Below are 17,315 nucleotides of genomic sequence, written 5' to 3' on the forward strand. Positions count from 1 at the left end.
TACAGTATGACTCAGGGCTATGAAGTCACAGTGGGTTTATGCAGAGATTAAAGGATCAACAAGGGAGAGAGCGTGGGCACACAGAAAGTCCAGTAGCCCGCTAGAGAAACTACAAAGAGTACACAGCCCTGTTAGTCATGAAAATAAACTGTAATCAACATTAGATGCATTGGCAGAGTTGTGATCAATCAACTCAGCACTGTTTATCATCTCAACGGAGGAACATCAAGCTCTAATTATTTCTATGAGTGTGAAGAGTATGAGGACAGACGTTTGCGTCCTCTGAGGTGTCTGCCTCCTGGTGAATGAGGCAGCGTCAGATTACATCTCTGCTCTGTCCATCAATACAACACAGCCCTGTCCAAGTGTTCTTGAGCAAAACACTAAATGCATCCCAGTTACTTAAAGATCTCCTATCATGCTATTTTTAGGCATATATTATAGGTCTCAGATATATAAAAATGTATAAGAAACATGTCTATGAAGTGTTTGCTCAAAATACCAAAAGATCACCCATTCTAGCCATGTCTCATACACATATTTATGTATAAAAGACGTAAAAAAAAGTGCATTTTGCATGATAGGAGACCTTTAAGACTTTTAGGATATAATCAGCAAGTAAGTGGAATATTAAATCAATTTTAGCGAGCAGCTGTTTCCATGTAAAAAGCTCTAAAACACCACTGCAGCTTTCATGCACAGTTCAAACAAAGTTTGCTGGCAAACAATGCATGGGGAACATAGCATTTATCAGCAAACAAGCCAGATATTTCCCTTGGGAGTTAATTACTAAAGAAAAAACACTTAAGAGGAGAGGTAATATTGGACTTGCTTGCATCAGGTCACCAGAAACACAACTCTGAATATATGAGAGAAGTCGCTCTGTACCTCCTGCTTCTACAAATAGCAACTGTTTGCTAACACATTCACCATAGGTTGTGTTCACTGCTGGCTTGCATTGCCCCCAAAGTAAACAATAAAATCAGTGGTGGCATCAACCTGAATCAACCGTCACACTTATACACCAATGTAACTGAGAGTATTTGAAAACTATTTAGCAAATGAGCAGTACATAAAGTATAAAGTAGGGAATAAATGGCTCATATATCCAATTTCTGCCACACTAAGTGGTAATGGAACAAGTGCAATCATGATGGAGACCAATAGGATGCTTCACTTTTCATATGGTCTGGCTCGGTTGATTGGGGTCAAGAGATCCCATGTTCAAACACATACACATACACATATACACACACACACACACACACACACACAAATGCATCCATTTCAGGTTGGTGCGGTGGTGTTAATTAGAGTTGTGCATAAATGAAGGCAGATGTACTCCACCTCATACTTGGGGTCAATTAGCTGTGACAGCAAGAGCTACACGATCCTAAGACCCAATTAATGAGAGGATTTAGTTATTATCACACCGATTGGATATAATTACATTGACACATTTAGTGTTATGGTTAAGTGCTGGGTGGCAGATGCTAAGACTACCTACTGAAAGGACCGTTTTTAATCATGTGGTCATTTCTGTGGCACTATTTTTACTTTGCGGCATCAGCCATTTTTATTGAAGACAGTGTTGTTGAAGTAATCTATACTAGATACATAGATAGATAAACTCAAAGTTGAACAGATATTGACTCCCTACAGATAATCCAAAGCTGCTGACGAGATCATAACCAGCTGACATTGGGACCAGATAAATCCCCATTATGTCTAATCAGAAGACGGTTCAAGGTGAAAGCACCAACCGCTGCCTTTTAGGTACGAGGGCCAATTAATCTTGTAGGTTGCATGTTCACACATTAGCTATGGACTTAAATCAAAGCAAAACACCTCAGGGAGACCCAAACTGTCAACTTGAGGATACAACACTTGTATCATATGATGAAATTACACATGTGCAAACCAAAGGAGATTCATTCCCTCTCCAGAAGTGTTGAATGTGGACTCTTTATTTAACTGAATATTAAGCAAAAGAGCGATCAGAAGCCAAAGGCAGGTGTGAAGCTCTTTGTGAAAAGTCTAGAAATTATATTTTCACACTTCTGCATATATACAATTTCTCCAGGGATAGACAGATAGATCTGTTTGGAAACTAATTTCAAAGATTAAACATGTGAAACAATCTCAGCACCAAAGGGGGATTAGCTTTCATTTTACCATAAAAGAAAACACAGGAATAGCCAGCAGCCTATCGTACACACATGTGTTGTGTTCTCTATCTGTGACTTAAAATAACAATTCTTCATAATCCAAATCGCAATACGTGTCTTTGCTCTTTATTTGGCTCTAAGGGTTTTGTCGATTGTGTTATTTTGTTCTTCAGAGAGGAAGTTGAGCTGTGATCCAGACAGAAAAAGAAACCCTGATAATTAACGACGCTGAAAACAGCAACACTGCTCTTATATGTCCCACACATACACACACACACACTTGTCACAGTCAAGTTCAATTCACCTACAGACATGCATGATACAGACATGCAGGGCCGGCCCTAGACATTTTGGTGCCCTAGGCGAGATTATGATTTGGTGCCCCCCCCCCCCCCCCCCTCCAAGCAATACACAATAGAATATATAAAGAATAAATGAAAAATGTCTACAAAAGACCAATACACTACAAAAACAGAAACTTATTGACATATGTAATATACATAAAGGTTTCAAATGTATTCATTGTATGAACATGTTTTAATTGGCGGGTGGATGTCACATCCTCTAGGGGGGTCCGGGGGTATGCCCCCCCGGAAAGATTTGTTTTTTAACATTTTAAAGTAAAATGCTTCAATCTGGTGCACTTTGAGCACACAATTACTAGAGACCTGATAGGAGGTACAACTCTAAAACACCCATATGAAAAAGATCGGTTTACATTTTAATAACCAAATAAGCATGTGAACATAACCAATAACCCACAGCCAATAACAATAAATGTAACATATTTATTTATTTTATCCTTATTATTAATATTGTAGTTATTAAATGAAAATCACTCATCAAACAAAAGTAGCTTCTCTTAAAACTTTAAGAAAAGAAAGTGCAAACGTGGACACAAATATAGCCAACTCTTACAACTGAGGTTATTGCAAATAAATTAAGATAATGAACAACATTACACACACTATAAATCAAATGAAACATGCAATCAGAACAACACGTCTCTGCTATGTTATTGTGTCCTTTAATTAGTCCACATCCTTAAAGTCGGACACGTCTGGACTTCCTTGCTGCAAATTCATTTATTGTATCGTCAAATGATATTTGCCCCGAAACCTTGCGATTGATGCTTATTAAAGCTAATCCATTGAGGCGTTCTTGAGCCATTGACGACCTCAGGTATGTTTTAATGAGCTTCAATTTGGAGAAGCTCCTCTCCCCAGCAGCAACTGTCACTGGAATAGTGACAGCGATCCTGAGGGCCACCCACATATTTGGATACACTTCGTTCATTTTTCTTCTCCTGTTGGAAAGTCAGAAGTTCCAGGGTGGTCATGTTGGCTTTTGGCAAAGCTGGGAAATTCTGCATCTCCAGTGCAAGTTCCCTCTTATCCAGGTCTGACTGTCCACCCCAGCTCAGGGTGTTGCTGAGTGTTTCACACTGCTTTGTCAGATCTTCCTTTGGCAGGTCAGGGAAGTTGAGTAGCACCCCAAACTTTTCCTCTACTTCACCTAAGGCCTTGAATCTCTCCTGCAGTGATGCAATGGAAACATCCACCACCATATTGAAAAAAGAAACTTTGAGTTTCTTTAGTGCATCACTCACTTGCTCCTCCGGGAACTCATAGGAGAACTGTCTCTTGGTTGTTCTCAGCCTCTTCTGCTTGAGAACAGCTTCCACATTCATTGGCCACAGATGTCTTTTGGCAGATGCTTGGGCAGAAGCAAATCCATTGCTTCTGTAGCTGACCAAAGAAACTTCTGTTTTTCTCAGGAGGTCAACAGCAATATCCAGCTGCATTGACACTGATTGCAACATTTGGCTGACATGTTTGATGTTGGTTAGGATGTCATACCATACCACAGTGCATATTGCAAAGCGGTATGATCCAACCTCTTCAGCCAAAGATTGTGCCTCAATTTTTACAACTCCATCTGTGGCTTTATCCCTCACCTCTAGAAGTGCATCTCTGACTTCTGCAGCCTGATACCTTACAGCCTCTGTGCTGTTGATCCGACTCTCCCATCTGGTATCAGACCATGATTTCAATGTGATGTTCACATGGCTTTTCTCACTGTATCACTCAGTGCTGGCCAGTCAGCAGGATCTGAGGGGACTGCAATGTTGGACTCAGATGGGCCTGGGCAGTCAGCAGGATCTGAGGGGGCTGCAATGGTGGACTCACATACTGTGCTCGTTATTCTTTCACCTGCAGGCAGGCAATCCAAACATGCAAAGAAGTTATTCATGCTTCAGTTTTCATTATTTATCATAATAATAACAATAATAATAATGACAAAAAGTAGTGTATTAACGATTACACAGAGACCATAAATGTTTGGCAAAACTTACATTCTTCAGAGTGTGATGTACATGGGAGATCAGATGTTCCTTCTCCAGCAACTGGGGGCTTTTTGAGGTATTTCTCAAGTGCAGCTGGAAAATTATAGGGTAGATATTAGCACATTACAAGCAAAAACATGTATATACAGTCAGGCAAAAATAACTGCTGCAATCTGCCTCAGCTGTATGCAAGTTCACAACTGGCCTATATAAAAGTTAGGTCTGGACTTTGAATCAGGGGGTAGCAAGTTCGAGTCCCACTGCAGTCAGCATGTCGTTGTGTCCCTGGGCAAGACACTTCACCCCAAATTGCTCCTGTGGGGATTGTCCACAGTACTGAATGTATGTAAGTCGCTTTGGATAAAAGCGTCTAACAAATGACATGTAATGTACATAATAACACATGCCCATATTGGTTGGTCAGCCTCACTTTATACAAAGAGCAGTTATCCAGAATCAGATAGCTTTCTTCTGGCTAACATTCACATTATTTCGTTACAGAAGCATATAAAACAAAGCATTGCACAATGATTAGACATTAAAAAGAGCAGAAAATAAACAAATTCTAAAATATAATAGAAAATAAACAGAAAAATAAATATATATATATATAGGCCTACACACAAGTTGACCGTGAAAATAAACTATCTGACAAATTAAACACTATTGGAGGATCAATTTACAGCTATCACAATAGAAAAGTAGTATATTATTTACAAAAAGATTATATAAGAATAATAACACATAAATAAAAACTTTAAATCATTTGTATTTATCATTCTGTATCAGAGGCTCGCGGCTAGCATGGCATCAAAGCTGTATCATGGGCAGGCTACCTCCTTAGCTAGCTAGCTAGCTTAAAATCAAATGTCTAACGGTCATACTGACTTTTTTATTTTTTACACAAGCCGACGTACCTCTGTCTTGACTTTCGATTCCTCCTGTTCTTTTTTCCGTTTCCTTCCCGTTGTCCCTGAAGGCTTGGACCTTTTCATTATGCTAATTGTTTGCCTCTTGCTGTTGCATCATTGCAATCTCTGACACTTTCAGCTGGAGCTGCCGCGTCACTTTGGCTGTGAGTCGCGGCCCGTGGGTGCCAGATAAGCGACCATCCCCCCCTTTCATCACTTACAGTTACAGCGCCCATCGTACAGGGCAAATGCTAAATGTTGCCACCGGCCCGGGGTGAAAAGGGTGTTTACTTTATTCGATTATTAATGTAAACGTATTACATCAAGGGCATAAAATTAGGCAGAATAACAAAAAAAAACTTTTTTATATTTATTTGTTTTTCTCCCAGCGCAGCGCCCCTCCAGATCTGGCGCCCTAGTTCGCCAGTGGGAAGGGCCGGCCCTGCAGACATGATATGCCATCCCTTTATAGCTACCATAGTTCAGGCTGCATATATGTTGCTAATAATAGAAATATCTAATCAATATACACACACACACACACACACACACACACACACACACACACACACACACACACACACACACACACACACACACACACACACACACACACACACACACACACACACACACTAACCTTGGGTTGACTTTCTGTACATTCTCCTTGCAATACTTGACAAAATAAGATCAACAATATTTCTCAACAGGGCCCAAATCATGTGTGTGTCAATAGTGTGTGAGTGTGTCCCAACCAGTAATGTGAATGGAGCGACAGATACCTGTAAGAGCGGAACAGTTGGAAGAAGAGGAGGAGACCTCTATTTTTGGAGATGGTATTCTCAAGGAGTCCCAGGGGAGTGGGCCGCTGTGGGCTCCTCTCCTCAGATGGCAGCGCTGGAGAAACCTGAAAGATGAGTAGACATAAGGATTTATTTTCTGTGGCCTAGCAACTGAAGACAGTAGGTATAATTCATCACATTGAAGTGCCAGAGGTGTAACCATTTTGTGAATGTGCTGGGTTGCAGTGTCCCTCCATACTTCCTTTTGCCAAGAACACTGAGTGATCTCCACCGATGTACTGATTGCCTGCTGTAGAGCATCATGGGACTAAATGTAACCACTACAAAAAGAGAAGAAGCCAGCCCATTTCTCCAACATCCAGACCTTTTCTGTTGCTGTGACAACAACAAGGATAAGAAGAGGCAACCTTGGAGGCCGGACAGCTTTGTGTCAATACAACACTAGCTTTCTCCCGAAGGCTGTCAGCTTTACAGAGCACTGACTCACACCTCCAAGATTTTCCATCTGTATTGAACTGACATATCTGTGGTCAAACTGTTTCAATGTGAAATTTGTAATCAGAAAAACACGACTGTAACCACCCAGACCACCACATATGCTAATGGCGGAGTACAAATGCATCTTGGTGGGTAATAGTATCTAATTGATAGATCTAGTTTGAAGCTAAGTGTTTCTGAATTGTTGCAATGGAGTTAAGACCCTGAGTGGCTGATTGATAATAAGTTCAAGAAGGGTAGGTCAGGTTAACTTGAAACAAAATACATTGACCTGTCTTTCTCTGCAGAGAGGTTCACCCATCTTTTAAGGCAGATGTACATCATGATCACCGGGCAGCCAAGGTATTCCTCCCCCCACCATCCCTCTCATCCCCATCACGAAATGAGGTCCTGATAGAAAGTCAAATTATTTGGATTTATCATATTTATTTCATTTGCTAACTGTTCTGTTTATGTAAACTGTAATCCTTAACATGAAGGTCTTAAAGTTGTTGGAAAGCATTCACAAAGCCAGGAATAATGTTTGGGGCAATTAATAATGTATCTCCTTTTTTAGTCAAAGGTTTTAGAATTTAAATACGATGAGTCTCAAAATACTTGAATCTGCCTTTAAAACTTCCGCCACAAACATCCAAATTGCCAGAGACCCGAGGGAAGTGCATTGTCCTCATAGACGTTACTCTGTCAGCAAAATCATAATGATCTCAAAGATATGAATTAACAGCAAACACCATCACAAGTTATAATTTGTAGTTATGAGTCATGTGCCAGGATTTTATACTAAAATGTAAGAATGAGACATGAACAAATGAATGAATGATAGGCACGGTTAGATGAATGACAGGTGAACAAAGCATGTATTTTAAAGAAATATAACTACAATCAAATTTGACACGACAATTTCTTTATGGCCGCTAAGTGCTGATTGCTTTAAGATGAAAGGAGGTTAAGATTTATGCAGTGTTTTTATTCACTCCAACAAAACAGGTGAGTCATAAACACACACACACACATACACACACACACACACACACACACACACACACACACACACACACACACACACACACACACACACACACCACACACACACACACACACACACACACCCACACAGGTGAGTTGGTACAAGATAAAACCAAAAGCTTTCACCCTGAAAAAGCTGTCAGACAGGCCCCCAAGGGTACTGCATCATTCACTCCGCACACTGGTCAGTCCATCATCTGAGGTCTGTTGAAAGAGCCTGTGGCAGGGATCTGGTGTTTAGTCTGACATCTTGTGGAGGATATTAGCATTTCAGCTACAAGACAAGTCCACCTCTCCCTCAGTATAACTTCCAAATAGGCCTATAAATCATTTGTTGAGGTGTTTATTATTATGTAGGAATAGTTGGATAAAGTTAGCTATGACTTTCTCAAATACTATTAATATACAAATAAAAACAAATTAACGTTATTTTGTGAATGTAGCTACCAATCAACATTTCAAAATCTTGTAGGCTATATACGGATTAACTGTAGAATTACAGAAGATATATGTAGAAACCATAGGTAGAAACACATGTAGCCTATCTATGCCGTAAAAAAAAATCTTTAAGACATGAATATCATATGTCTTTCTGGGTGTAATCTTAAATATCATTCACAATCTCTTAAATTATTCTAGAAATACCTGCTGTGACGTAGAAATGTCCAGCAGTCGATGATTGAAGGGAAAATGTGGTCTTGAATACGGTGAATGCTGGGAAATGTAGTGTCTGGGCTTTCTTGGCTTCACGACAACCTAAACATCTTAAAAGAGAGGACAATAACATATAATTGCAATATCAGACTGGAAAAATAAAATAAAAATAAAACAATGGGTGGTGTAAAGGTTGGCACCAGAGTGTGATCCAAATCAAAAGGAAGTACTTAAAACTGACTACAAATCCCAGAGTGTTTTGCGAGCAGCAAGTTCCTTCTGGTACTTGTAGTCGGGGTCGTTTCCGTGCATCTAGCGTTCGTTAGTTAGGTGGAGGAATCTGCTCTGCAAAGACAAACACATGTGAAATTATTGATCAGGTAGGGCAAACACTTCATTCCGCCGGCTCGCGCCTTTTGATCTGGTCGTTCGGATTAAACATGTAAATTAATTTCTAATGGTCAGTGCTTAATGTGTCCGTTAATCTAGAAGCTATAACCAGTGTGCAGAATCAGCGTTTACATGGCGATGCATTTCCTTTTGTTCAGCTAGCTTATGTGTAGAAATACCACATTCTCAGAGTTCTACTCATTAAAAAGATTAAAAACAGACACTAGCAGGCTTCCTTAACGTCGGCTACCTAGCTGTTTCCTATTTTAGACTCACTGTAGCTACACATTCCCGAGGACACTCGACACGTTGACATTTAGCTAGACCCGGTAAGGAAGTTACATATTAATGTGCCATATGTGTTGCTGTGTAAATGTATACCTGTAGTCTGTATTAGCATTGAGCTAAGATAGTTAGCATTAGCATTGGGATGTTGTTTACATCCGGTAAAGCGGGTCTGTTGGCTCATTTGCATTGAATGTGGTTCACTGAGCGCAGGGTAACCAAAGTCTGCTCAAAACTATTTCTTAAACATTTTGGATTAAGATTTAAGTGAAAAGGTCCTCTGATATTCACTAACGGAACTGTCTTTTGTTTCACAGGGTCGTGTGAATTTATGGAAACATGTCAAAAAAACGGGCCAGGTAGGATCACACAGCATGACTCCCATTTGACCCTGATGTGTTACAGTGTTTGACAGCATCAGGATTAAAGGATACGTTTTTTTCCATTATGAAAAACCCAATGTGGCACAATAATACTGCAGTCCATTTATTGTCGTCCAGAAAAAAACTAATACAAAAACAGTAGGCTACACTCCTTTAGAGCATTCTTTAAATTGTATCAGGAAGAATGTATTCAGCAGCAACAAAACAACGGTCAATTGTCTGTGCTGATAATATAGCTTGGATGTAACTATATAAAAGGATAGAAACTTAGATAAAACATTCCAAAAAGCTCCATAAAATTAGGATTGAGTACATTGTTATTTTAATACATAATTAGATTTTATTATGAGTTCTCTATAACTCATACAGGCATATTAGGCTTATGCATTTGGTTTATGATATGTTATGTAGGTTTGGCTTATGCTTTTATCGCCTGTAAAATCTGTCAAACATCTGTCGTACTTCATTAGCACAACGTATACTCAGATAAAGCCTTTCTACTCAGCTCCCTGCACCATTTTTGCAAACACTTCGTGAAGTCTATGTCCTGCAGATGTTGGGCAAATTCATCATTACAGGTTCACAGGCCAAACTCAAATAACATCTCAGCACAAAGGCTACATATGTCAGTCTAAGTAATGGCACCTTTAGAGGCACTAAAGCGAGACTTAATTGAAACGATAATTATAAAAAGATCACTGAAATTGGTTGCTGTAACTCACCGATCCCCTAAGCCTGACACTTGTGTGTGCATATGTAACATTTCACAGTTTAGGACAATAGTACTCACCTGGCACCCTGGATTTTTGGACACGGCCTCACTCAAATAACAAATATTGATTGACTAACTCAAAGCTTAAAAGTACCCACAAAGGTTCATAATACTTAGGATTTTCAACCTATATGTTAATATAAATATAGCCTAATTCCTTCGATGTTCACAGGAAGCGTAGCAGTGGAGAGCTGAGTGAGAGTTCGGCGGCGACCCTGAGCCCAGACCCAGACAATCTGCTGGGCCGAAGGATCCAGCACTCCTGGCGGGAGAAGGGGAACGTGACCAAGTGGAAAGGAACCGTCCTGGAGCGCCTTACTGTGAATACCTCCCTCTACATGGTCAAATATGACGGCTTTGACTGCGTGTACGGCATCGAGCTCTTCAAAGACAACCGGGTGACCAACCTGCAGGTGTTGGCAGAGAAAGTTGGTGAGTGTGTCGACGTCTATCACACGCAACAGTTATTCAATTAGTCAAAAAAGAGAAAGAATAATAATAATACTATTTTGATTTACTTAATGTCCTGGTCGTGGAACGACGGATCAGCTTTTTACTCTCGCAAGGATCCTGGGAGTATGCTTATCCGGTCTACATGTGTTTTGTAGACTTGGAGAAGGCGTATGACCGAGGTCCCAGGGAGTTACTGTGGGAGGTGCTGCGGGAGTATGGGGTGAGGGGGTCTCTACTCAGGGCCATCCAATCTCTGTACTCCCAAAGCGAGAGCTGTGTCCGGGTCCTCGGCAGTAAGTCGGACCCATTTCCGGTGAGGGTTGGCCTCCGCCAGGGCTGCGCTTTGTCACCAATCCTGTTTGTAATATACATGGATCGGATTTCGAGGCGTAGTCATGGGGGAGGGGGTCTGCAGTTCGGTGGACTAAGGATTGCACCACTGCTTTTTGCAGATGATGTGGTTCTAATGGCTTCATCGGTCTGCGACCTTCAGCACTCACTGGATCGGTTCGCAACCGAGTGTGAAGCGGCTGGGATGAGGATCAGCACCTCCAAATCTGAGGCCATGGTTCTCAGCAGGAAACCGATGGACTGTCCACTTCAAGTAGGGAATGAGTCCTTACCCCAAGTGAAGGAGTTCAAGTATCTCGGGGTCTTGTTCTCGAGTGAGGGAACAATGGAGCGTGAGATGGGCCGGAGAATCGGAGCAGCGGGAGCGGTACTGCAGTCGCTTTACCGCACCGTTGTGACGAAAAGGGAGCTGAGCCAGAAGGCAAAGCTCTCTGTCTACCGAGCCATTTTCGTTCCTACCCTCACCTATGGTCATGAAGGATGGGTCATGACCGAAAGAACGAGATCGCGGATACAAGCGGCCGAGATGGGTTTTCTCCGCAGGGTGGCTGGTGTCTCCCTTAGGGATAAGGTGAGAAGTTCGGTCATCAGGGAGGGACTCGGAGTTGAGCCGCTCCTCCTTCGCGTCGAAAGGAGCCAGTTGAGGTGGTTCGGGCACCTAGTTAGGATGCCACCTGGGCGCCTCCCTAGGGAGGTGTTCCAGGCACGTCCAGCTGGGAAGAGACCAAGGGGTAGACCTAGGACCAGGTGGAGGGATTATATATCTTCGCTGGCCTGGGAGCGCCTTGGGATCCCCCAGTCAGAGCTGGTTGATGTCGCCAGGGAAAAGAAAGTTTGGGGCTCTTTGCTGGAACTGCTACCCCCGCGACCCGACCACGGATACATGGGAGAAGATGGATGGATGGATGGATTTACTTAATTGTTCAAGTAATTTTTCCTTCCAAAATGGCAGAAAATACTTTTACCCTTTTTTAATATGTAATGAATTGTACTACTTCACTTGGTTTTTTTAATTATTCAACTCAATGTCTTTGTGCCTGGTCGTACAAAACAATACATCTATCACCTTGCGCATATTTTTATTAATTTTATTTCTATACATTTTATTGACCAATCGATTAATCGAGAAAATACTGGTATAATCTTCGATAATGAAATCATTTGTGGTATTTTTTACTTTTTTATTTTCGTTACTACTTATTTTGGTTACTACTTTGGTCCCAGTCATTTACTGTGTGTTTCTCAGTACCTCTAGGATTACTTTGCAAATCAATCTGGCAGTTTCAATCTTGGGTAGTGTGTTTATACTTTTTCTCTTCTAGTGTGACGACTATTGTGCTAATGTTAACTCTTCTTTTGTTTATTCTAAATAAACTACGGCTGTGGTATACATCATGAAACATATCACTTATTTTGTGCCCAAGTATGAATGAATGGGTCGTAAAAAAACAGCCAAATAGCCAATAATTTGTCTTAGAATGTAACGGGTTGACACTTGAAATGATAACAGTGACAGTGCAGACACAGCCCAGACGATACTAGATCTTTTTTAGTGCAAATAATCTGTCTTGTCCGATGTATCAGCGTAACATTTTTGTTCTCTTAAATTGAAAAGATTTCTATACTTCAGTGAGCCAATATAAAGCTGATATTAAGCTAAACGTATAGTCTGTCAGTAGCTTTTTCTAAATGTTATTAGCGCTTTGCCAGCTTTTGAAAGATTTGTTTAGTTATCCTATTACTAAAAGTACAATGAGCAAATTCCACAAGCATAAGTGACATTAGTAAATAAACAAATGGTTTTCCTCCTGCAGTGAACAATAAGATCAAGGTGCCTCCCGGGGCCGAGGAGCTGGTGGGCCGGGCGGTGGAGCATCTGTTTGAGAAGGAGGGCGGTGAGAAGAACGAGTGGCGAGGCATGGTGCTGTCCCGAGCCCCCGTCATGACCCACTGGTACTACATCACCTACGAGAAGGACCCGGTGCTGTACATGTACCAGCTGTGGGACGACTACAAGGACGGAGATCTACGTGTCCTGCCTGAGTCAGGTACAGTGTGAGAGCCTAATGCTTTATATTTCAGATGCTCCTGAAAAGGTGGGAGGAAGAGAACAGGACTACATAGTCAGCATTACAAAACACTCTATTCCGCCTTCTTGTTTTTCATCAACATTTGGTCCAGAGTTTCTGCTTGATTCAATACCATCAGAGAATGTTCTGTTCTTGCTACTCGTGTCTTATCTACAAGGACAAGAAGAGGTAAATAAATAAACTGGGTACAAGGTTCAGCCTCAAATTGTAGATCATTTACCATCTTAATCTCGTAGTTTTTTGGGGATTCATTTTTTATTTGGCTACATTAAAACCATACAAGAAATCCCTTGCTGCTTCTAACGGCTGTATATCATTAAAAATAATATGATTATGGTTAGGGATGCTCCGATCACCAATTTCGGGGCCGATCGCCGGAATCAGTATCAGCCGATGCCGATCCGATCAAGTGGGCGGGGCCTAAATGGAAGATTTAAACATCACTTTAAATCTTCCATTTAAAGTGATGTTTAAAACTCAGTTAATGCGGCTCATTCACTGGAGCTTCCACAAACAACAATCAACTTAATTATTACATTCAAATGATGTACATTATTCAAGTTTACATTCACTTTGGATAATAACACGGGAGAAATGAGCGGAAGCGCTCTCTGTTCCTCTCTCCCTCTCTCTCTCCCCCTCTCTCCCTCTCCTGACAGCCTGTCAGTATCTCATGTAGCTCACTGATCCAGTAATGAGTGACCCGACAGTGAAGAATAAATATACTTATAATAACTAGTTTAGCTTGTTCCAGAGGTAGATACAATAGCTAAGTATTTAACTCTTGTGTGTTTCGCTCCGCTCACCGGTCCGTCTCAGCGGGTGGAGCTGCAGGACTTCTGCTTCACACACGTTGCATTCCACTATTTTACTGTCTTTTTCGGACACCTTGAAATACTGCCAGACCGGTGGAGCCATTTTGGTGAGCTTGTTTTGCCGCGCACAGAGAAAAGTGTCATGTATTTTACGTCATGCGATCGGCTCTCGCGATCGGCTCTCGCGATCGGCATGTTTAGAGAGCACCGATCGATCGGTAGAGAGTGAATATCGGCCGATCTCGATCGGTGACCGATCGATCGGAGCATCCCTAATTATGGTACAAATACCAGTACCCTTTAAAGGCAGGGTGGGTTATGCATTTCAGAAATATTTGTTGTTATATTTGTCAACATTCTTGTTACATCTCAACAGCAATCAGTGACATAATGCACTGACAAAAAAAAGAAAAAGTATCTGTGGCTATTGGTGGACTTTATTCAGTCTATCCAATCATTAATTCGACCTGAAAGAAAGTGATTTTTTTTTTCGTACTCATTCCAATGCTTAATCAGCATTGTGTTCGCAATATCGAGCCCTACTCTTTTTGCATTGTTCTTATTTTGTCTTTCTCTGACTTATCTGTCTGTCTGCTATCCTTCCTCAGAGAACAAACACCTGCTGCCAGCAGACAGGAAGCCGGGTGAGGAGCCAGAGAGCCTTGTGGGTAAGCAGGTGGAATACGTCACAGATAACGGTCTGAAGAGGACGGGCTTAGTTATCTACCAGGTCCCAGCGAAGCCCACAGTATACTACATCAAATATGACGATGATGTCCACATCCACGTCTACGATCTGGTGAAGACCACCTAGTACTGACTGGCTCGTCTCTGACCGACCTGCCGTTACCTGTGAAGTGTTACAGATTTCAGTTTTCTTCCAGCAGGAGGCAGTGTGCCGAAGATCAAAAGCCCCGTCTTATTCTATTTTTGATCTTTTTTAAGCCTCCAGAGTCTTCTCTTCCTCTCACATCACCAGACACCTTGGTTTTTGGTTTTTTTTCCAGTTAGAATTTATGTTGACCTTAATGTATGACTCTTGGGTCCTCTTCAATGTAAATAAAAATTGATTTGAGATCGGTTGTATAGCCCAGCAGATAAAATGCAGCTAGTGCAACTTTCAAACTTCAAATTCATACATTTTGTAAGCAACACGTAAACTAAAATGATTCAGCTTTCTTACCTCTGTGTTTTACTCCTATTTCATTTGACTTTTATATGCCTGTCCTATTTATGTCCTCTGGAACATCCGGCTGTGCTGCTGGTCACATTTGGGCAAAACGTCTGTGCTTTATGTGTCATTACATTATTACATTACATTGCATTTAGCTGACGCTTTTATCCAAAGCGACTTACAATAAGTGCGTTCGACCAACAAAATACAAACTTGAAGAAAACAGAATCATATAAGTACATCAGGTTTCATAGAGCTAAAACATTTCAAGTGCTACTCAACTGGCTTTAGATAAGCCAGTCATTTATTAGTATATAAGTGCTTTGTTAATAGTTCTATCGCTCGAAGTGGAGTCGAAAGAGATGAGTTTTCAGTCTGCGCCGGAAGGTGTGTAAGCTATCTGCTGTCCTGATTTCAATGGGGAGCTCAGTCTGGGTTGGCCTCAGTTTGAGGAAAATAGAAGTCACAGTGAACTATGATTTCAGTGTTTAGACCATTATGAGACTTTACTGTCTCACCATCATGGTTGGAAAACACAGATTATTCAAAATAAAAAAAGAAGTCGTGTATCATATTCCTGTTCCGTTTCATCCTGCATACTGCAAGTTTTCTACATTATGATAATATATGAAAATAATGTTGGTGTCAAGTTGTTTCAAAGGTGTTTGTGCTACACATTATTTCTGTAGTTCAAATTGGCTACCGACATTGTTTAGGTTTTTGGACTGAAGTCTTTATTATTTGCCAAAAACATGAATGATGTGATATGGTATATTCAGGCCTCAACATATTGTTCATTGTGACCCTAAATATGTTATGTTCTGTAAATATAATACAATACACATTTTTATGAACATTATACAAAGCTGCTTGGAAATTATTTTCTCATTAGCTATGAATGCTGTTTGGGTGGATTTAGCTAATGTGTGTGAAGGACATCCACCATGGTTTTACTACACTACATCCATTTAATGGGAAACACATTTGATCAGATGATTGTACTGGCTGAGGTTATCCTAAAGGGCTTCTCCTATGTAGTGGTAAACTACATTTCATTCATAATACAAATCTCTCCAGTATTATTTGTATTTACATATTGCTGATATGTTGGCCTATTGACCCATTTAGAATGTGAAGAGCATTATAGTTACTATAAAAGTGGGCCCTATGTCTGTAATGACTGTAACCTAAATGATTCTTCTCTTTATACAATTACTTTATCTGATAGACCTCTTTCCTTGACCTCTCAAGGAAGAAACACATTATTTAAATAAAATTGACACATAATACCAAGTGTGAATTAAAACCATTAAGGAACAAAAAACTAATCAAATACAAGTTAGGACCAGATGTTGAAAAAATACATAATAAAAACAAATAAAGAGTAAGAATTAAATAACATCTAAATTAGGACTTACTAGAGGCGCTTTGACTAGGTTCCGAAATTGTACTCCTAGTAAAAATGAGTTACCTGTCTTCCTCATCTAGCTCAACAACAAAATAAACAAGATATGATTAAAAGAAAACTGGCAACTACACATTAAATAATAAGTGTAACTTAAATAAAAACAATCAGTGATGTAGCCTAACTCACAAGATAACTGCCTTTGTCTTACAGCCTAATATATTCTGATTCCTCATTTGCTTTCTATAGTAAAAGGCCATGAAATCAGAGGAACAGAAACCACTCACATTCATTCTGATAGGCTGTACATTCAACATATTTTCCCTATTTTCTGTAATCAGCAATTATTTGTCTTACAGTATTGTAAATGATTTATAATCAACAGAAAGAGGTAAGAGATAACCCTGCTTAGATATTTGTAATTATTTAATGCCAAGCACAATCTGCCATGAGGTGGAGCGTATGTCTGATAACAGGTTTGATCCGTGTCTGCTCATCAAATGTCAGCCGTGCTTTGATGCAGCAGACATGTCCTTCCTGATTCTGCTCCTCCTCACCACACATGCAGCCACATGCTGACGGCTCTCCCTCCCCCAGAGTCCTTCCGAGGTGCCATGGGTGCTGCTGACGGCTGCCAGTACAGACAGCGGGGGGACAGTTGGCATACCATCACGCCGGCTGTGTGCCCAGATAGTAATCACAACGAGGAGGGAGTACATGCATTACACAAGGTCTGTGATCTCCACAACGTGTCTGATGCAATGTGTCACCTGTTGTGCACTTCCTTTTA

General features: G+C 40.8%; 1 protein-coding gene and 1 long non-coding RNA gene across 6 annotated transcripts; one reads left to right on the forward strand and one right to left on the reverse strand.

The window, feature by feature from the left end:
* Positions 1–6,065: 6,065 nt before the first annotated feature.
* Positions 6,066–8,509, reverse strand: LOC117532740. The gene is made up of 3 exons (XR_004566909.1): positions 8,399–8,509; positions 7,880–7,970; positions 6,066–6,333 (listed from the first exon to the last, which is right to left on the reverse strand). It is a non-coding gene; the product is annotated as an uncharacterized LOC117532740 (long non-coding RNA).
* Positions 8,510–8,656: 147 nt separating this feature from the next.
* LOC117532739 (spindlin-1-like) lies at positions 8,657–15,979 on the forward strand. Of its 5 annotated transcripts, none has more exons than XM_034196195.1 (5): positions 8,657–8,787; positions 9,400–9,441; positions 10,410–10,669; positions 12,856–13,089; positions 14,555–15,979. In XM_034196195.1, the coding sequence occupies exons 2-5, from the start codon at positions 9,422–9,424 to the stop codon at positions 14,758–14,760; spliced, it is 720 nt and encodes a 239-aa protein (XP_034052086.1). In that variant the 5' UTR covers positions 8,657–8,787; positions 9,400–9,421; the 3' UTR covers positions 14,761–15,979. The 5 variants fall into 5 exon arrangements, with proteins under 5 accessions (XP_034052086.1, XP_034052088.1, XP_034052089.1 ...); XM_034196197.1 differs by having other exon boundaries at positions 8,697–9,126; XM_034196198.1 differs by having other exon boundaries at positions 8,700–8,867.
* Positions 15,980–17,315: the final 1,336 nt, after the last annotated feature.

Source organism: Gymnodraco acuticeps, unplaced genomic scaffold (genome assembly GCF_902827175.1).
Source record: "Gymnodraco acuticeps unplaced genomic scaffold, fGymAcu1.1, whole genome shotgun sequence".
Lineage (NCBI taxonomy): Eukaryota > Metazoa > Chordata > Actinopteri > Perciformes > Bathydraconidae > Gymnodraco > Gymnodraco acuticeps.